The 21,996-nt window shown below is 40.2% G+C and overlaps 1 protein-coding gene and 1 pseudogene across 6 annotated transcripts; both read left to right on the top strand.

The window, feature by feature from the left end:
- The first annotated feature begins 788 nt into the window (after positions 1-788).
- On the top strand, positions 789-3,447 carry LOC104600446 (putative pectinesterase/pectinesterase inhibitor 12). The gene is made up of 2 exons (XM_010263367.3): positions 789-1,960; positions 2,671-3,447. The coding sequence occupies exons 1-2, from the start codon at positions 925-927 to the stop codon at positions 3,357-3,359; spliced, it is 1,725 nt and encodes a 574-aa protein (XP_010261669.1). The 5' UTR covers positions 789-924; the 3' UTR covers positions 3,360-3,447.
- Positions 3,448-9,220: 5,773 nt separating this feature from the next.
- Positions 9,221-15,165, top strand: LOC104600448 (pectinesterase 3 pseudogene; annotated as a pseudogene). Of its 5 annotated transcripts, none has more exons than XR_016079587.1 (4): positions 10,317-10,573; positions 11,208-12,291; positions 12,631-13,947; positions 14,020-15,165. The product of XR_016079587.1 is annotated as a pectinesterase 3 pseudogene, transcript variant X5 (transcript). The 5 variants fall into 5 exon arrangements; XR_016079586.1 differs by having other exon boundaries at positions 14,032-15,165; XR_016079585.1 differs by having other exon boundaries at positions 12,631-12,782; positions 13,167-15,165.
- Positions 15,166-21,996: the final 6,831 nt, after the last annotated feature.

The raw sequence follows: 21,996 nt of genomic DNA on the forward strand, positions 1-21,996 counted from the left end.
CAGCCAGAGCTCTTACACTAGAGTAACTGTTTTTTTAGCACATTTTCATTGAACTAATAAATTGATTTTTTTTGCTTAAGTCCTCCCAAATGGACTAAGCATAGTTAAAAGCCATTCCGTTGTCCACTTGCCGTAGGGTCCATTAAAATCTTTGTGCTCAGATTCCGTTGAGGATTTAAGGGCCTCTCTGGAAGGGTGAATTGAAGATACAGCTTTAGCTGTATATAAAATATTTCATGGACAACTGCATAGCAGAGAGATCAGATAATCTTGACAAGCACTCTGATGGAGTAATTCACTTTGAGCTCGGTTCTGCCGACCACAAAATGCCGGCTACAGGACAAAAAACACAATGAAACATCTCCCCGTGAATGACAAGAGATGTCCCACTATGTGCGGCTGGTAGATCCTGTGCACAGCCTCTTGTGCTCAATAGATCCGGCTGGACTCGTTCAGTACTTTTGCTACGATCTGCTGTGAATCATGACCTTTGTTATCCCTAGCACTACATCACTTCATCAAGGGCCACAGCAACACACCGAAGGCTTTGAAGTCGTGCTTTTAGCTTTACCAAAAGTCTAGCCCTCTAAATAAGCTGATCAAAGAGGCTGAAGTGATCTTCAATAGCTTATCGACAGCCAATTCGGCTCTATGGATGTTTCACTTTCACCAAACATAACGCTGTGTATGTGGGCTTTAACCCACCCTAGCTAACGTCAATAGGCAATTAAGCACTAATTCTCTAGCTCTTGCGGAGAACTTTTGAAAGTAAAATCATAAATATCTGAAATGGTAGCGGTCCAGAAGCATGGATCTTACCTGTTTTCATCTCAGAAATTAAAAAGATTAAATAAGCCCATCATCGAAAACCATGTAATCTATGTTCTTATTATTTTGGTTGGTTAACCAATTCCATGCAATTTTATGCTCCCAAAGAAAGTTCTCATTTTAAATACATTCATCAACTTGCCATTTCTTCCCCCATTCGCTCAAAAACTTCCCAAGCTCCTAGCCATTTTCATGGCTTCCACCCTTCTGAGAACATTTCTACTCCTCTCTACAATCTTTATTGTTCGACCATGGGCTGTTAATTCATCCTCTTTTTCTTCTGCTACTGATACTACTTTAGATGCTCATTTGGCTTCTATAAGATCCTTTTGCAAATCCACACCATACCCAGATGCCTGCTTCGATTCACTGAAGCCATCTATTTCAATAAATATCAAACCGAACATAATTGGTTACGCTCTTCAATCCCTCCAAACTGCAATCTTCGAAGCCGACAAGCTCTTGGATCTCTTCCTGAATATTGGAAGCTTGGGGGTCGTCGAAAAGCAAAAAGGAGCCATCCAAGATTGCAAGGAATTGCACCAAATTACAATGAGTTCTCTACAGAGATCCTTGTCCCGAATTCGTTCTGGTGACGCCCGGAAACTATCCGACGCTAGAGCATTCCTCAGTGCGTCTCTCACCAACAAAAACACTTGTTTGGAAGGCCTTGATTCTGCGACGGGTCCTCTCAAGTCAGTTATAGTCCAGTCCATAACCAGTGTCTATAGACACATTAGTAATTCACTTTCAATGTTGCCGAAGCAGGAGCTCAGAAAAGTGACGGAAGGTTCTAACCGTCGTCTCATGGGTTTTCCGGCGTGGGTGTCCAGGAAAGATCGTCGGATATTACAGAGCTTCGATGGTGACTATAATCCAAATGACGTGCTTACGGTGGCCAAAGACGGGAGCGGAAACTTCACCACCATCACGGACGCCGTTAATTTCGCTCCAAACACCAGCTACGATAGAACGATTATCTACATTAGGGCAGGGATTTACCAGGAAAACTTGGATATCCCAAGCTATAAGACCAACATTGTGTTGTTGGGGGATGGAGCAGACGTCACCATTATCACCGGTAACAGAAGCGTGGGTGATGGCTGGACTACTTTCAGGTCTGCAACCGTTGGTGAGTTAACATGTCTTTCTTGTCGGTTCTCTTTTTTGCCTTTACTTTCCTAAATTTTGATAACTTTCTTCTGAACAATGCTCATGTGCTTGGCCGGTTTCTTGTCTTCCAGCGTCATATCAGTCTGTCAGTACACTCTGTCTTTTTCAGTTTTCACCATTCACCACCCTGCGGACCCTTGCATGGCCTTTAATTTGCATTCAGACGACTAGTATGAAAATAATAATATCTTGGTTGATAATTGTGATGAAAACACAAAAATTATACTTTTTAAAATGGGTGTGGAGTACAATTGCGAGACTACACGTGAAAGCTAGAATAAATAAATTGCATTGCATGTAATATAATTTGGTGCTATTTGATTATCGCCGAGATCCGAGAGATGGCATAGCTAGGCGTGATGATGGAATTACAAGTTGAAAATCTGATGGATCATGTGATATATCCTGAGTGGGTCCATCGGTTTAATAGTTATGGTTGGACGGGTTCGGGGGAGTGCCATGCAATGACGCAAGTCCTCACTGTCACTGGACCAGTTTTTGGAACTGGAAAATCAGAAATAGTACTCTCTGGCTCTGTCTCAGTACATGTTAATTAATGGGTGTATTGCACAACTACTCTTTTTTTTTTTTGTTTTTTTCAATGCACTACTACCAATGAAATTTATACAATCCTGTCTTAATCTTTCCCTTGTTTATTCTTCATTTCAGCCGTCTCCGGCGATGGGTTTCTGGCGCGTGACATAAAATTCGAGAACACGGCCGGACCGGAAAAACACCAAGCCGTTGCCTTGAGAGTGAACGCCGACTTGAGTGCGGTGTATCGGTGTGCGATCGATGGGTACCAAGACACCTTGTACGTACACTCCTTTCGACAATTCTACAGAGAATGTGACATATACGGCACAGTGGATTTTATCTTTGGAAATGCCGCTGTTGTGTTCCAAGAGTGTAACATTATAGCAAAGCTGCCTATGCCGGACCAGTTCAATGTGATCACAGCTCAGTCTAGAGACACCCCGGAAGAGGATACCGGCATCTCCATACAGAACTGTTCTGTTCTTGCATCCGACGACCTCTACTCCAATATTGCTTCTGTCAAGAGTTACTTGGGGAGGCCATGGAGAATATACTCGAGGACGGTCTACATGGAATCTTATATTGACAATCTCATTGACGCCAGAGGGTGGAAAGAGTGGTCCGGCAATCAGGGGTTGGATACATTGTATTATGGAGAGTACGATAATAATGGGCCTGGCTCGCTCGCGGACGGTCGGGTTACCTGGCCAGGCTACCACATAATGAATTATAACGACGCCCGGAATTTCACCGTGTCAGAGTTCATTACCGGAGACGAGTGGCTGGAGTCAACTTCATTTCCTTACGATGATGGGGTTTAACTTTTCTTTTTGTTTTGTTTTATCTAGCTAAACCAAATTGTTATATATATGAATCTAGGCTTTATGGAAATTCAACTTAACTACTTAATAATCCGTGTATGTCGCCGGTTATTTATGTGATGTCTGATAATTTGATGGCAAAAGGAAATTGTTGGCGGAAAAAAAAGGAAAAAGGAATTTCGTTTTCTCAAGCTACACATACACTTCAGGCCGCGGATCAATATATCACAGGTGGTCAAGGAAAGATTGGGTGAAGGTTGAAGGCACTCGATCCGAATCTCGAGTTGAGTGAGGAATGTATTACAAAAGATGAATTACGATGTTATGCTATGTTGATTTCCATACCATCGATTACAGAATTACAGAAAAACAAGAACAGTGAACCTATAATTCAATTGATGGAATTCTGTTTAATCAGCTTGCCAACCGTACTCTAAATACGCTTGCCTCATTTGATCGATTGCAGGACAGCTTTGGCCCAACGCTTAAGCTATCAAATAAGGTATGTTGTAGTTTGTGGGCTTTTGTTCGGCAGTATAGGCTTGTTTGTGCTTACACGAGGCTGTATTTGGTTGCAATGCAAATAAATTTGCACTGCTGCAAAACTATAGCAGTGCAAATGATTTGAGTGTATATTCTGACCTATTTTTTGTTTCAAATTCTAGTTTATTTTATTTGATTACAGTATAAATGAAGTAAATTAAGATATGGAGCAGAATAAAGTAAACCCCCAAACAAAATTAAATGAGAATTTGTATTTTTTTTTTCATTTGCACATTCATTCATTCGTACTAATACAAATAAAATTGCACTGCAACCATAGCTTCAAAACGATAATTTGCATAGTTCATATAAAAATTGATGTACAGGCTATAAACACTTAGAGGGAAGTGGTGTCAATTCTGTTTGCATAAGATATTAACTGGTAGTCGACTTCATCAACCATGCCATCAAGTGTGACACCACGTGTTTTGGAACCAACGTGGATAGTCAAAAGGGAACCAACGTGTAAAAATTAAGAACCCCCAACCATTTACTGTGTACCTACACTTAATTCATCAAAAAATACAAAGCGTCTTTTATTAATTCATATAGCATGCATCTTTATTGCTTTATTTCATAGGCTTACTCGATACACTCAAATGCCACATTGGGCCTCAATGACTAATCCTGTGACAATTGATATCAAAGGAGCTCATCAACACATTTTGGACGTTGTCGGTCGTCCCTAAACCAATGTAACACAAAGAAAAGCAATAGGGGGATCTCACAAGAAATAAAATTGGGACTCTCATCCTAAGCTCACGAGACCAATGATGGATTGGAAGATGATACAATTAAAGAATAAGCCCTGAATGGCCTAAGAACTAATGAAAGAAAGCAAGATAAATCAGTTGATAAACCGACTGCCACGGACAGGTGTGTCTTATATTGAGAGCTAACTAATCATTGGTGAAACTCAACTAGAACTCCATCTCAACATAGAGACTATTGAGTGTAGTGGTGGAACTGGAAGGTCACCTAGATAGAGGTCTTAGGAAGATCCATGACACCTTACAACATTTAGATGTTAGCTCTTCCCAAACCAACCTTCAAGACATGGTGAACAAATTTTAAGCTCAATTGGACAAGGTGAAAATGGAATAGGCAAACTCTACTTATACCCCATCAGCTTCAACGCCTAGACACATCAAGATACAACAACCAACATTGTACTCAAGTGCTTGAGATGCCTAGGAGCTTGACAACTTGTGGCAATTAGAACAATATGTTTCTACCATTGATGTTAATGATGATAAAACACAAATATGTAAGACCACCATGTATTTGACTGATAATGCAATATTATGGTGGTAGGTGTTGCGAAGACATGAGTGTAGCACATGCATCTTCAACATCTGGATTAATTTCAAACATGAGATTAAATGAAAATTTACCTTGAGAATTTTGAGTATCTTGTTCAAAGGAAGATGAAGAGACTTAAACACAGGGACTTACTACACGACTACATCAAAGAACTCTCATCCTTACTGCTCGAGATCACCGACATGTCTAACAAGAATCTCCTATACAACTTTATGGATAGTTTTCACCCTGAGTCGAGTTTGAACTATAATGGTGAGTAGTAAAGGATCTTGCAATGGCCATGATCGTGGATGAGCAACTTATTAGTCTAAGGAAGCCTGATGAGAAAGATTATAAGCCAACCAGCTCACATACCACTAATTTGAATGGCGAAGATTGACAATCAAATTACACTCAAGCAAAGTAGCCCTACCCCAACTAGTACAATCACCAAGAAAGGAAGAAGCCACAAGAAGCATATAACTCCCAATACTACAAGTATATATAGTAAGAGACCTACAACTCCTTCACCTTGCTTCATTGTAATGAAATACATTAGACAAAAGACAACCCCACAAGGAAGAAAATCAATGCCCTTATTGCTAAACTCAGTAATGATGAAAAAGAGCGATGACTTAAAACCCACACAAAGACTAAAGGCGTCATGCTAAAGAAAGAGGTCATACTTAAATGGCCTAAGAAAGCCCAAAAGGGATTGAAGTTTGTGCATATCACACTTGGCAGGAAATCAACTCAGGTCCTAATAGACATATATAAGGTCACACATAACTTCGTTTCACTTGCTCAGGTAAGGTGACTTAACTTGACCACCTCTAAGAAATTAGGGTGACTCAAAGTTGCCAACTCTAGTTCAAGGCAATAAAAGGCACGGCCTATGGGGTGGAACTCTAGGTTAAGCCGAGGAAGGAGAAGATCGACTTATCTATTGTACCGCTGGACTAGTTTGTCTTTTACAAGGAATAAGACACACCCGGAGTCAATAACAAAGAAGATCCCCACTCTAGAAACCTCATCAACTATCACATCATGGATATGGATCGGGCAGCCATCTAGAAGAGGCAATCACCATCCGTGTTGTTCAAGCGATAATAGGAGTCCAACATCAATTATCGCATTGTAGAGACTCGAGCAAGACCCTAGGCCATCTCCAATAACAACCATACCAATTTGGGTAGCCTTGCGAGGAGACAACCTTGCGGAACATTTTATGGGAATCAACACCCCAACAAGCCAAAATCTCCTTTTGTCCGAAATCTAGCCTTAACTTGACACATAAGCAAATTAAAACTTCTAGGTATATTAGCCTTAACTTGACACATAACCAATCAAAAACCTTATCTTTCAACTTCAAGACAAAGGATCACGCGAACTAGACCTTCAAACGTGTATATCAAAATGAGTGGGGGAGACCGTCACAGTGAGTTTCATCAACCACGCCGTTAGAGTGTCTTCAAGTGTCACCACTAGACCTGTTCATGGGCCGGGTGGCCCGACAGGCCGGCCCGGCCTGGCCCAACCCCCATACGGGCTTGAACAAGTTTTTTGGCCCGCGGGCTTAATCTCGGGCCAAAAAGCCCGGCCCACATAAAATTCGAGCCGGGTTCGGGCTTTGCCAAAATAGCCCGGCCCGACCTATAGTTAAACCTAAGTAAAAACCCTATGTGATGTTTATTTAAATAAATTTTTTGATTTGAAAAGGTTATTGATTCACTTGTAGGCTCATTGTTCATTTAAATAGGGGAAAAACATCTAAATTAAAATAAAAAATGTCCATTTGAATAGGAAAAATTTTGAATTTCTTTTATTAGGTCGGACTTCGGGCTCGGGCTCGAAATCGGACCCAAGTTATAGGCCCGTTGGTCGGGTCGGGCTCAGACTCGGGCCTAACAGTTTTCTGTTAATAAAAAGTCAAAGCCCGGCCCAACCCATGAACAGGTCTAATCACCACATGTGTCTTAGGTGGTGCGATGGGGCATTGTCTATCTTTTATATATTCTAATGGCATAATTGTAATTATGAGTATGATTCAAACACTTTAATGTATTATTTTGTCAGATCCCCAAATACTTAACATACTCTTTAGGGGATGTAAGTAATCAGGAGAGAACTAATTAAGATATAAATTAAAGTTAAACCTAGCCCCTTGACATGTCAATTGTATACTTGTACTTAATTCATGTATATCTATATTGCCTTTACTACGTTGTTGCTTTATTTTACAAGCTTACTTAACATATTTGGGTGTCGCATGAGTACTCAATGACTAACCCTATAAGAAGCTGGTGATAGAAAAAAGGCACAAACTTACCAATGCTCACAATCGAGTTCAACTTCAATCTATCCCTAGAAAAGATCAACACTATATGGTCAATGTTTATATCATTAATATAAGAATTCACATCTGCATCTCAAAAAGGGCGTCCCACAAGTATTCCACAACACATTACGACCGTGTATTGGAAGCATATTTCCGAATTGTTCCCAATACACAATCGTGATGTATTGTGGGGCACTTGTGGGGCGCAGATGTAAAATCTTAATGTGAGGGCACAGGAAACTTTCTATGACCCACCAACCTACCCATTCTTCTTCCTTTGAGTTATGTGATAAACTTAGCTAATGGCAACTCACTTACATACCCGTCCAAAATTTATTAGTTAAGTCAAGTAGGGAACGTCACTTCACCACATGAATCCACTAGTAACATATTAATTCTACGACAGGGTCATTTGATAAGTTTTTTTGAGAAAGATCTTTAGTAGCTTTAACAGTTAAAAGGCATATTGAACTTTTGTATGAATATCTGAGCAGCTCAAAGCTAATTTTGGCTAATGCACGTTTTTTTGTACATCTTTTCATGTCTTTCCATGTGAGAATAAAGCGAAAAAAATGCAAAAAACTTTATTTTGGAACTTTCCAAAATCAGCCCAAAATAAACTTCTCGCATCTTTTCAACACACCAACTTTGACGTTAAATCTATTACAAACCAAATGGAAAATGACCATAGCACCGTCTACGATTATAAATAACCAAAAAACTATATGAAAAGACGCACCAAAAAACTTTCCTCCAGTTTCATTTCTCTTTTATATAAATTGGGGACCACATCATTTCACATTCTATTTTACTTTTTACAAACATATAAAACAAGGTCAAATCCGAGGCAAAAGTAAATCAGCATGTACGCTTATTCCATTTGCACTACTATGCACTTACACCAATGCAAATGAAATTGGCACTGCAGATAAATGGAACCTACAACCTGTTAGTTGGGTTGAACTGTTGAAGTAAATATCAATGGAGCGGTTAAGGGGCAAACTGGGAAAGCCGAAGTCGGTGGATTGATCTGGCATGGTTTTTAAAACCGACCCAGTGACTAAACCGGTCAGGGGTTAGTTTATCGGGTCGAACGATTCGACTGTTCGAACCAAACGCTTGGCCCATTTTGATAGAAAAATAAAAAATAAATAAAAACAGTCAAAATTGTTTGAACGATTAATCACTCCATTCAATAATTTGCTGACCAAAATTAACGGTTTTGAAGGAAAATCTAGATTTTAAGAAAAACGAAACCGATCAAGTGATCCATTCCTAGTTTTCCCGGTCCGACCGTCCGGTCCGGTCCGATTTTGAAAACCATGTCATCTGGAATCACAAAGCACAATGACAAGGTGGTTTCGCTCCCCTTTTTTTCTGCCTATCAAAAAATTTATATAATCAATGACCAGTGTACACAGCAATGTTCGTTCAAAACCGTAGGCTTTGCATAGACGTTTTATAGTTTCTGGCTTCCTACCTTGATTGATCTTAAGAATTAAAGAAAGAAACATGAATCTTCAATTGGGTCCCGATTCTACAACATACTTCCATATAAACGGTTCTGATCAGCCAATTGACCGCGTGAAATCATGAAATTACCACTAGCGACTCGATTGCGAGTTATTCAATCAACTATGCATTTTGACATTTCAAAACAATCTGCTATTTGACCACGTCAAAATCCGGGAGACAACTTTACTTTTATGGGGTCTTTGTGGACCTAGAAAGCCTTTGCATAGGTTTTCATGAATAAACATATACAAATAGCAGTGGTGATGGTCATCAGATTTATTAGAAGAGGGAAAGCAATCAATTTAACAACAACTCCCCACCTCTACGCACATATACTTCTCCTTTTTTCCGTTTGTCTTAACTTCGTTCTCGATTATACAGTGCCAAGAAAAATAAAGAAGGATCCAAGACACGAACTACTGAGCTAGTTTCAAATTAAGCAAGCGGCTCCTCCTAAGAACACCAGGATATGATGGACACTATAAAATCCTTCAAAGGCTACGGCAAGATAGACGAACCGGAAGAGCGTGAATTCCGCAGGGAGACTCGTAAGCGTCTGATCATCATTGCCGTCTCGGCTTTCATCCTTGTTATCATCATCGTCGCTTTTGTGGTCGGCTCAACGACACATAAGGATGAGAAGAACGATAGCGACAAGTCTATGTCTATCCCTTCGACGATTTCCGTGGGAGACTCCATCAAAACCGTCTGCAACGTCACTCTTTACCCCAAATCCTGCATATCCAGCATCTCTTCCCTTAAACTCGAACAGAAAACCACAGACCCGGAAGAGATCTTCAAGCTGTCTCTGCAAGTGGCCTTCAACGAGCTCTCTAATCTCTCTTCTCTGCCCCAGAAGCTAATCGCCAAGGTAAACAACGATCCAGCTCTGGTGGCGGCGCTGCAGGATTGCCAGATCCAATTCGAAGAAGCCGTCGATCAAATCAACTCGTCCATCTCCTCGATGCAGGTAGGGCAGAGGGAGAAATTGTTGACGGATTCGAAGATAACCAACCTCAGGACGTGGCTCAGCTCCGCCATCACATACGAACAAACCTGTTTGGACGGCTTGGAGGAGTTGAACTCCAGCAGCAGCAAGGCAGTGTTGGAAGAAATGAAGGCAGCGATGAGGATTTCGATGGAGTTGACGAGTAACAGCTTGGCCATCGTGTCTAAGATGCAGACCCTTCTAGACAAATTTAACACCCCGATTCACCGGAAGCTACTTGGTTTGGTTGCAGTTGCGGTGGTTGATTCCTAGTTCCCTCAGTGCATCCAAAAAAGAAAGGAAAATAAGCGGTGAAGATCGGGGCTGGGCGCAGTGCGGAGAAAAAGCGAGTCTAGATTTGTGAATTGTAAATACATGAAGGAGTGAAGGAGAACACGGAGAAGGGGGAAGTAGACAACTTTGATTAGTTTACGGTGACGGGAAGGAAGAGTGTGTCCGGCATCGGAGACTCGATTGAGTTGAACGTCAAAGGTGGGGCCCCTACCACGTTCTCCACCGCAACATTTGGTAAGCCCATACGTAACGTAACAAACCACTTGTCTTTGACTTTTCTCTCTTTTGAGTTATTTCAGTGGAACAATGTCAGCTGGCAGATTTATCCCAATATATTTTGCTGATCTATTTAGCCGTGATGTTGCTTTGGTCTGTGGATATCCTTTTCGTGAATTTGCATTCTCTTTTGACCAAAAAGGGAATTGTATTCCCTCCTTTGTGTAGTTTGTTACAAATAAATTGAAGTAAGAAAATAAATAGTATGAAGAAAACGGTAAGATCAATGCGACATGTCAGGACTGCTATATTTTTTGTAACACCCCTTCTTGCGGGTAGAAGCCACTTTGGAGAGGGAGTGGTTTTGTTTAAGAAACTTTCATTACAGGAAGCAAGCCAAATAAACAAGCCTAAACAAACAAACAGAGGAATCAAGAAACAGAAAACTTATTGGACGGAGACAAGACTCGCAAAGTCCCGGATATGTATGTTACGGAGAAGTCTTTTTGTTTTGTCATGTGTTTTTCTTTTGGATTAGGAATTTGTTTTTAGAAAGTTTTGGGAGCAAGGAAATCCATCCTTTGTATATAAATATCATAAGATATCAATGGGAAATGACATCTTTGGCTTCTGAATTTTTTCATGGTATCAGAGCCAATCAAAACCAAGACGCTAGCGAACCTGGCTCTCTCTTTCTCTATCTTGGTAGTCTGGAACTAACCAAGGAGCTTTGTTCGGTTCCTTCCTCTCTGTCTCCCTTTTCCTGTCGTTGACGACACGAGAGTGAAGAGAAGCTTTTCGTTGCCTACGGCGATTTTGGCTGCTATTGGAAGAAACAAGAAGTTGAAACCGTTGGAACTGTCGGAACTACAAAGGTCAAATGGGAGAAGGAAGTGTTGCTGCTCCACCACTACGTCGATCACCGGGTGACGTCGCTGCAGCCGTGGCATAGAGGAGCCGCAGACTGCCAGATAAGATTATAACATAGCTGATGCAAAGGAGAGAGCACGATCAATCAACTCCCTTCTCAAGATCTTCCCGGCAGGAGATTTTGGAATGGTATTGATGAAAGCAACTCGATGTGTCTTCTTATATGGGGTCATCTGTTCAACTACATGATCCATTACTTTAGCTTCCTCAACGGTATGATTTCTGGAACCTCGCACGAGCACCCCACCCACCGAACTTCTTGGGCTCGCAACGCCGAGGATCCGCAACAAGCAGTGTTTGGTCGTACCTCACCAGAATGTCTTTGATCTCCTTCTTCGACTGTTTGTCTATGTACTTCTGGTAGTACGCAACCAATGCCTTGACGATGCTCTGTAGAATTGCATATATCTGCGAGTTGTGCCCACCACCTCTTACTCGGATTCGCATATCGACGCCGGAGAACCAGTGCCTACCGAGCAGAAGAATAGGCTCGAAAACTTTATAACGGAGGATCTCCAACTTCACCAACTCGATCGGACAGCCGTTAATCTTGATCAGACCCCTCCCATGCTTCTAGTGGGTAACGGCGACGGCCGTCTTTTTTTTTCACCATGGCTGCCAACAATGACAGGAACAGTGAGAGCTCGAGTAAGTCTGTTGGACCCTCTGGCGGATGTGGCCGAGGTACGGCAAAGGCTCATACTGCTCAGTCATCAGCAAGGCGTGAGGTGGTTGCTAATGCAGTTGTGGCTAATGAAGACAAAATCGGACTGAACGGGCTTAATGACGAGCAATGGCAGACTCTTGTAAGTATGCTTAATTTTTACAAAACCAGGACTAATGAAAAACTCTCTGGTAAGAATTACTCCACTGAATGGATTGTTGACTTTGGGGCGTCACATCACATGACAAGAAATTTAAATGTGCTCGTCGACACCTATGATGTTGCACCTTATCCTGTTAGCTTACCCAACGGTGCGCCACCGAGGCCGTGAAAGAAGGCACTGTTGAAATTGGAAATAATTTTAAATTGTTGCACGTATTATATGTCCCAAAACTCAATTGTAATTTATTGTCAGTAGGTCGGTTACTTCGTGACACAGATTGTATTGTGACGTTTACTAATAAGTTGTGTGTGATACAAGACCGCATCTCGAGGACTCTGATTGGTGCGGGTGAACAGCTTGATGGGGTCTATGTCTTCAAGGCTGTGGCGCCGGTTCGTGCTTACAAGACAGATGGAATTGGATCATGCGATTTGTGGCATCAAAGATTGGGACACCCTTCTTATCAAACGGTTAGTTTGCTTCTTAATACCAGTAATAGTAAGAACAAAACCTGTGATGTTTGTTTGAAGGCAAAGCAAACTAGAGATGTTTTTATTCAAAGCGGCAATAAAGTGACCGATTGTTTTGCTTTGATTCATTGTGACTTATGGGATGCTTATAGAGTACCTGCATCTTGCGGTGTTGTATATTTTTTGACAATTGTTGATGATTATTCTCGAGCGGTTTGGATTTATTTATTGGCTGAAAAAAGTGAAGTTGATCGAACACTCAAAAATTTATGTGCAATGATTGAACGAGAATTCAGTAAGAAGGTTAAGGTGGTGAGAAGTGATAATGGAACAGCGTTTAAATCATTGGAATCATATTTTGACGAGCAAGGGATTTTATTTCAGGCTTCCTGTGTTGGAACACCACAACAAAATGGTCGTGTGGAGAGAAAGCATCGTCATATCTTGAATGTGGCCAGAGCACTCAGGTTTCAAGCACATCTTCCGATCAATTTCTAGGGTGAGTGTGTTTTGATCGCAGAGTACTTGATTAACCGGACACCTTCAACCCTTCTTGGTGGTAAAACACCTTACGAGATGTTGTTTGGACAAAGTCTTTCTTATAAACATCTCAGAGTTTTTGGTTGCTTGTGTTTTTCGTATACTCGGTACAGTGACAAATTTGCCACTAGGAGTAGGAAATGTGTCTTTGTTGGGTATCCTTTTGGGAAAAAGGGATGGAAATTATACGATCTTGAGTCTGGTGATTACTTCGTCTCGTGAGACGTGGTGTTTAGTGAGGTCGAGTTTGCCATTACCAGTCCGGAACATCAACCCTTACTAACCAGTCCTCCCGTAGCCAAAGAAAATGTTGGGTTACCTTGGGCCACTCCTCCTAACATGGTATCTGAGTCACCTCATATAGAAGTCAGGGGGAGCGACACGATCAATGAAGAAGGACACCAAAACACGGGTAATGAAGAGGAGGCAGGTCCTCTTGATGAGACAAGGAGCCATACAGCTTGCAGAAATAATGAAACTCCAGCTGCTTCTCAGCCCACCACGGAGTTATTAGGCTGCAGACATCGAGAAAAGTGGCCCCCCAGGTATTTACAAGACTTTGTCACACACTCTGCTCGTCGTTTAGACCCCTCCGCTGTTTCTCCCGCATCATCTCAGTCCTCAGGTACTCCTGATCCCATAACTCATTATGTGACATATGATAATTTTTTTATGAAACACAGACATTTCTTGGCAGTTGTTACTACAGGCCGAGAACCTACTCGTTTCTCTGAGGCAATGACTGATGCTCGATGGCACGATGCTATGCGCCAAGAGATATAGGCTTTGGAAGACAATAGGACATGGACCTTGGAAGACCTCCCACCTGGAAAAAAGGCAAACGGTTGTAAATGGGTCTACAAAATCAAGTACAACTCTGATAGATTCATTGAAAGATTTAAAGCACGGTTGGTAGTCCTGGGCAACACTCAAGTTGAAGGTCTTGATTACAATGAGACCTTTGCCCCTATGGCTAAAATGGTCACAGTTCAAACCTTCTTAGCAGTTGCTGTGGCCCAACATTGGGAATGGCATCAAATGGATGTCCACAATGCTTTTCTGCATGGTGACCTCCATGAGGAGGTCTATATGAAACCTCCTCCAGTTTTTTCGGCCACCGGGACTGGAAAGGTATGCAAACTCCGAAAATCTTTGTATGGTTTGCGGCAAGTCCCCCAGAACTGGTTTTCTAAGTTAGGTGCCGCCTTGAAAACTTTTGGGTTTGAACAGTCCTATTCCGATTATTCCTTATTTACATATCGCAAGAATGGGCTTGTCTTGCACGTCCTGGTTTATGTTGATGACTTAATCGTTGGTGGGAATAACCCAGACTTCATACACAAATTTAAACAGTATATGAACCGGTGTTTTCACATGAAGGACTTGGGTGTTCTTAAATATTTTTTGGGCATCGAAGTGACTCGCAGATTATCGAGGATATTTCTTTGCCAAAGAAAATATACACTTGATATTATTACAGAAATTGGCTTATTGGGGTCCAAACCTGCTCCCTTTCCTATTACTCAGAATCATAAACTTGCCTTTGCTGACGGAGCACTCCTGGATGACCCTGAACGATATCGACGTCTTGTGGGCTGGTTGATTTATTTAACCATTACACGGTCGGAGCTCAGTTATTGCACCAATGTCCTGGCCCAATTTATGCAGTGTCCTCGTGTTGATCATTGGGATGCGGCATTACGTGTGGTTCGTTATCTGAAAGGACGTCCTGGTCAAGGAATATTTTTGCACTCTGATAGTGATCTGCAATTGTATGCCTATTGTGATTCCGACTGGGCAAGTTGTCATCTAACTCGTCGCTTTCTTACTGGGTATTTTGTCATGTTAGGACATTCCCCCATCTCCTGGAAGACTAAGAAACAACATACTATCTCCTATTCCTCTGCCGAGGCTGAATACCGGTCAATGGCCACTACCAGTTATGAGTTGAAGTTGCTAAAAGGTCTGCTATCGTCTTTGGGTATATCTCATCCTCAACCTATACGCTCGTTTTGTGACAATCAAGATGCTTTGCACATTGTCGCGAACCCTCCAAACATATTGAAGTTGATTGTCATTTCATTCGCAATGAGCTCCTATCCAGCACTATTGCACCTGCCTATGTACGAACCGGTGAACAACTTGCCGACATTTTCACCAAGGCTCTCGGACAAAGACAGTTTGACTCTTTCCTTCCCAAGTTGGGCATTTGCAATCCTCATACACCACCTTGAGAGGGAGTATTGGACGGAGATAAGACTCGCAAGAGTCCCGGATCTATATGTTACCTAAGAAGTCTTTTTGTTTTATCATTTATTTTTCTTTTGGATTAAGAATTTGTTTTTAAAAAGTTTTGGGGAGCAAGGATAAATATCATAAAGTATCAATGGAAAAAGACACCTTTGACTTCCGAATTTTTTCAAAACTAAGTCCAGAAAATGAAAACCAACCAAGGAAATTAATCCAACATTTCCGGGGGGGGGGGGGGGGGGGTGAGAACTTCCTGCTGCAAGATTAAACCTCAAAACCTCTTGCAGGCTACAGTAGTTTGCAACTTGTCCAGTTCGGCCTTGAGAAGCTAACAGGTGAGCTGGCATGTTTGCCTCTCTCTTAACCCACTGAAAGGAGATAGAGAAACTTATACATCATCCAACAGATGCCATACTGTGGGAGAGCAATTATAAGACCGAGCTGGTAAAGTATCAATAACAAACTTGGAATCATTTTCAATTATCACTTTTGTCAGGCCTAGACCATTTAGAAAAATACAGCATACACAAATTGCAGAGCATTCAGCAAAAAAAGGGGATGAAGCTTTACAAGGACCCGATCTTCCCTTCAAAAAAGACCCCGAATCAGACCTGAGAATAATCAGGTTAAATGTATTGAGAGATGGATAGGGACAGGTGGCCTAATTTAAGTGGGTTAGTAGAGAGGAGAGGAGAAAGAGGTGAACAGGAAATCCGGCTTCCAGACTGCTTGAAATTTTAGAAACTAAAGCTAACAAAACACAACGGGGGATGAAATTCTTTTTGCGTCATTAGATAAATTGAAAATTTACATTTGCAATCTCATATAGCTCAAAGTGTAGGCAAGGAGACAGAGACTAAGACATGTAAATTGAAACATTATAAGAGATGTACTTTTGGCTATGGTCAATAAAAGAGAGGGGCATTCTTCTCCTTCTTCAATGAACGTTCTGTGTATGCGCAACAGAAGAGAGGGGCATTCTTCTTCTCCCTAAACAGAAATGAATTATAGAGTGCGCAGTGGTGTAAATTAATTAGATCACGGCTCTATCCATCTCTGGCTATGCAATCATCAAGATCGACTTGGTATCTCAAAAACAACCAGCGTAGTCACTCTCCGTCATGTTCAAACTTAAAGGGTAATTCCAATATTGAACAAAAATATTGAACAAAAATTTCACTCGATAGTCAGTACAGTCGTACAGATAGAGGGGCTTTTCACGCTTCATTCAGTTATCGTAATACAGCATGAGCATATAGCGCTTTATGTCCTCTCTTCCTGTTTCATTCTCATAGGCCATAGCTAGGCTAACCTTTACCACATCAGAGAGCTAGAGTGAGTGAAATGGCAACATGTAAAGCTTTCCATTGGCCCCATTGATCTTGTTGGTCTGCCCCTTAATTGATCGATTGTCCCATAGACTCTGTTTACACTGCATGCGGGACTGACCTTAGCAAGTTATCTAGACTAGAGAACCCATTGATTTGCAAAAACTGCTTCATTTAACTACCCTTAATGGTTTCTGACAATATATAGGACAAATATCTCATCTCCCCTTTTATTTAAACTGATCTCTGGATATGCATGTCCATCGTATTAACAAAACAAGTCAAGCTAGAGACCTCACCAACGCTCAATGTTGTCTTCCTCAACCCAGAATGCAGCAATTCTGAAGCCATAACCTATTTGAACAATGAACGACTTGGGAAATGAAAGAAAACAAAAACTAGATGGAATATATTAAGTTCCGGTCATTTTTCGTTGGGAAGGCTGCAAATATTGTTTCTTATTAATTTTCTTTTATCACCAATCGCTTCATAAAGAATTGAGACATCCTCTGAAAGGAATATTAAAAGGTCCCACCTCTCGTTGTTCATCTCACATGGTTATCTTTTCTTATCAATCTTTTTATTGTAAATTGATCAAATCAAACACTAAAAACAGAACAAGGAGAGGGCCGAGTTCTACCACTAGAGAAACATCAATATCTAAACTGTGGGAAAAAAAATCCTATAAAACACTAACTTGGGCTCCATTTGAGAGGTCTTGATGCTCTGCAACTGGCATGGAATAGGAGTCTGGAATGGACCATTTTGGCTCCATTTGTTATACTAGTAAATGTGTACGTATATTTGCATGTGGCAGTGCCTTCGGTGAAAGTATATTTGTTTTGTTTCATACTTTCACTGCATTTGCTGTGTTTATTCAAGTTTTATTTATCTATTGATGATAAAATGTGGGGGTTGTACTTGTTATTTCTTTTTTTGATTTCTACCGACACTCTTGTTTTAAAGACTCTTTAGTAAATCTTTTCTTATGGTTATAAGTGAGCAGTTTCTGAAGAGCTTTATTAAAAAAATGATTGAAGTAACATGATACTTATAAACCCCCTTAGTTATTAATTTAGGGTCCATTTGGTTCACAATCATCAGAATCAGAATGATTCATTCTCCTCATCTGTTTAGTTTGGACTAGAATCGGAATTAGAATCATGAAAATGCTTTTGAGCTTTATTAAAAAAATGATTGAAGTAACACGATACTTATAAACCCCCTTAATTATTAATTTAGGGTCCATTTGGTTCACAATTATCAGAATCAAAACGATTCATTCTCCTCATCTGTTTAGTTTGGACTAGAATCGGAATTAGAATCACAATTAGCTATAACGACCCTCATTCCCCAGTGGAAGGGAGGGAATGACCATTCCCTCAAAGGATCATTAAGGGTTATCATTGCAACTTACTAAGGAAGGGCAAGAGGAGCCTAACTCTGTTGAATCCATAAAGGATCGTTGCTTTTATTATTAGAAATTTTATTATTTCTATTCTTCTACACAAACCACAAAATTATACTGGTTTTCTCTCTGTCAAAGTGGATTGTTTGACCCATCCTTAGCCACCAGTTCTTTATGGGTTCCTCTTTTTCCAAAATGTCTGCCAAACCCAGATCTTGAAAATGTGGTCAGAAGAAAATATAGAAAGGTTTTAATTTTGGGGGAGGGGGGAATATTCAGTTCCCAGATTTTATTAAGGTAGCCACATGACCCGACCCTACCTGACCTCTGTCCATCATCCAGGCCTCTTTGTAGGCAGTTTAAGGTAAAGTTTCCTTTTGGGTCTAATCTCTCGATAATATTGTCTTCTTTTGAGCCGAATGGGATGAAAATAGTTTTAATTTTACTCCAAACATGAGGAGGGTCTAAATTGCAGACTTAGAGTTCTTTTTAAACCCCCTATCATGGTCGATAAAATCTCCCGCTCTAAGCTCTTCATTTACTTGACTGTTAGCATTAACCATTTCTTCTAATGTACGGTCATCCGCCCATCCATCCTTTAGGAAATTTATTGAGCATCCATTTCCCACCGTCCATCCCAAATCTCTCTTAAGGTGATCTCTGGCTTGAAGGATCTCCCTCCAGACCCACAAAATTCCTTTCTTTTCTCTTTACCTAAGTATTTACTTTTAACTACTTTGACGCACAGATTGTTGCTATTTGTAATGATTTTTTATGCGAGTTTAGCAAGAGTTGCCTCATTAACCCATCAAAATTTTTTTATACCAAGCCACCCCAAATTTTTGGCATGCAAACATTGATCCAATTCATTAGATGAATAGGCTGTCTTCCATTATTATTTGACCATAAAAGATTTCTGACATCTATTTATTTCATTAGTATTCACTGAAGGGATTTTAAATGAAATCCATTACAAATTGGGGCATAGAGCTTATGGTGGAGTTAAGTAATTCTCCCGCTTAGAGAGAGAGAGAGAGAGTGTCCATTTTCCATCCAGCAAGTTTATTGCTGATATTTTTCGTTTAATTTATTAAAAGGCCTCTTCGTAACCCTTCCCGAGATCATGGCCACACCAAGGTAAGAGTCCGGTTTCATATCAAGGGGAATTCTCATGCATCTGAATAAGATGCTTTGTAACCTTCCAAGGATTTAAGGGCTGATTTTTCAAAATTTGGGCATTGCCCCGAAGCCAAAGCAAATTGGTTGAGAATGTCTTTCATTTGATAATAGGCTGAAACAGTGGCTTTTGCAAAAATAAAACAACCATTAGCAAAATGCAGGATTGGTATGCAAGGACCACCTTTTAAGGCTCTACATCCAATTTAACTTTTGGGTTTAACAGCTTCATTCTCAAACTTATTTGTCAATGCTTCCGCTCATAACACAAATAAATGGGGAGAGAGTGGATTAAACTTATTTGTCAATGCTTCCGCTCATAACACAAATAAACTTATTTGTCAAACTTCTAGTTGGATTAAAACTTCCTGTTGGTGTCCCACTTATAAGGATCTGTTGGTCCATTCACCCATTTCTTATGGAAACCAAATTTCAGAAGATATACAGCAGCGAAGGTTTTGGAGCTGAAATTTCTCACCACTGATGATTGAATATAAAGGTGTTATGAGTAGCAAGCCCGGCCTGAAATTTTGCAGGCTTGGTATTGGCCCGAGCCAGGTCGAGCCTTTCACGCAAAATCCTAGGCCTAGGTCGAGTTTTCAAGCTAGGCCAAGAATGATCACTCCCTAGTTACTATAATTTTGGCGATTTACAACCCACCATTAATCTTGACTAGGAGCAGGAGGTCTTTCACTGTAAAGTTTCTTTCATGCTAGATAGTCACTGGTCTCCACACTAAGCAAACCACTTGAGCTCTGCCTTTCTTTCTATTGTGCTTTATTTTATTTTGATATTACATACTACATATTACAAGGGGATGAGGGGTGTGAGGCCCTAGGGCTGTACTAGGTTCAAATTTGAATTGTTTGTATTTGAATATAAAAAGAATCTTATCCATCGGATTTATATTGGATTCAAATCAAATTCAGATTATAATTGGGATATTGAATAGTATAAATAAATTAAAACAAAAATGATTCAAATATTATATATTATTAATAAAATAAAATGAAAGTAACTTTGTTATTACATTTCATGAACAAAATGACTTGAAAATTGTTTGTCTGAAACTTGAACTTACGCCAAGTTAATAAGAACACGACATTTAAACAAACTTATAGATACAATATAAAGTTCCAATATGTTTGAGTATATATATTTAGAGCAAATTAAATATGATTATATTTAAACCGATTATAAATGGATTGAATTCAGACCAACCTTAGTGGGACCGAATTCTAATTCAGATAATACAAACCATTTACGGCCCTATAAGGCCCATAATCCATTGGCCACGGAGAGCCAGTGGCTGTGGTCATGCGGAATTGCGGATTTCATCCCGGGCCTTACATTTAAAGGGCCGCCGAGTGACCATGTCAATTAATGGTCATTTTTTATCACTTCATGCCTATCTTGGTGGGTCTTCGGCATCACTATGTTTCTAGTTCCAATGTTTGTATTTAATTTTGTGTATGGGATTTTGGGAGATTGAGGTGTCTTGGTACATGACACTATGCATATTAATTTATTATTGTTTTGAACGCATAAATTCCATTGATTTCCATTAGGCGCCACATAGGACACCCTCAGGGGGAATTGCCTTCTCTTGGGGGAAATAATTTTTTAAAAAACTTTTCAAACAATTCTATTCAAATAATTTTAGGTAAATGGTAATACAAATCAACGCCTGTACTTGGTTTATTTGTTCAACCAAATAGGATTTATGAAAAGTAAAATCAGAACATAAAATATGGTACCTAGCTAGACATCAAATGTAAACATAACAGAAACACAATATAGCCATTTTAAATGACCCAGATTTTCTATTCACTTTCGCTACTACACATTATCTAGGGTGCACTGTTACTGTACATCTCACAATACAAGATGGTAATGTGTGGTTGCAATTTAAAGTAGATCAAGTGGGGCAGGAAATCCAATTTGATTTTAAACACCAGCTAGTTGCTCATGAATTCATTTCAAATCTTCTGCTCACCATGTTATATATAAAGAATTGTGTAACTAAGTTGCAATGTTTTAAAAAATTATTTGGAAACAGAACTGTTTTGGCCACCGGCTTTTGGGTCAATGGTCTGACCGTCCAGTTCAAACAGATGGCCCGTTTTGACAGCAAAATTAAAAAAAAATAAAAAAACGATTAAAAACTATTGAATGGATCGGCAGGTCGATAGTTCGACCGCCCGAATCAACGGTTTATTAACTTTTTCCACTGTTTTTTACCAGATTCTGGGTTTTGGGTAAAACAAAACCGATTGTCTGAATGATTTTTGGGCCAAACAATCCGATCATTCAGATCAACAGCGGTTTGAAAACGTTGCCAAGTTGAATGAACACACCAGTATTCCATACGCACTGAATCCACACTCAAATATATAGAGATTATAAAATAATGATGCATTCACTCATGATTGATACATAACCCTTTACACACAGCATGGCATGCAGCAAATCCGGATAAAATCTCTCATAGTGCCATGTTAAAAATAAGTTT

The sequence above is a fragment of the Nelumbo nucifera genome, chromosome 8, assembly GCF_055504915.1.
Source record: "Nelumbo nucifera cultivar China Antique chromosome 8, China Antique-T2T, whole genome shotgun sequence".
In the NCBI taxonomy this organism is placed as follows: domain Eukaryota; kingdom Viridiplantae; phylum Streptophyta; class Magnoliopsida; order Proteales; family Nelumbonaceae; genus Nelumbo; species Nelumbo nucifera.

Excerpts from the sequence above, each read along its gene's own strand:
- LOC104600446 (XM_010263367.3), top strand. The coding sequence starts at position 925 with ATGCTCCCAAAGAAAGTTCTCATTTTAAATACATTCATCAACTTGCCA. Across the intron at positions 1,961-2,670 it reads TTTCAGGTCTGCAACCGTTG|CCGTCTCCGGCGATGGGTTT; the intron begins GTGAGTTAACAT and ends TCTTCATTTCAG.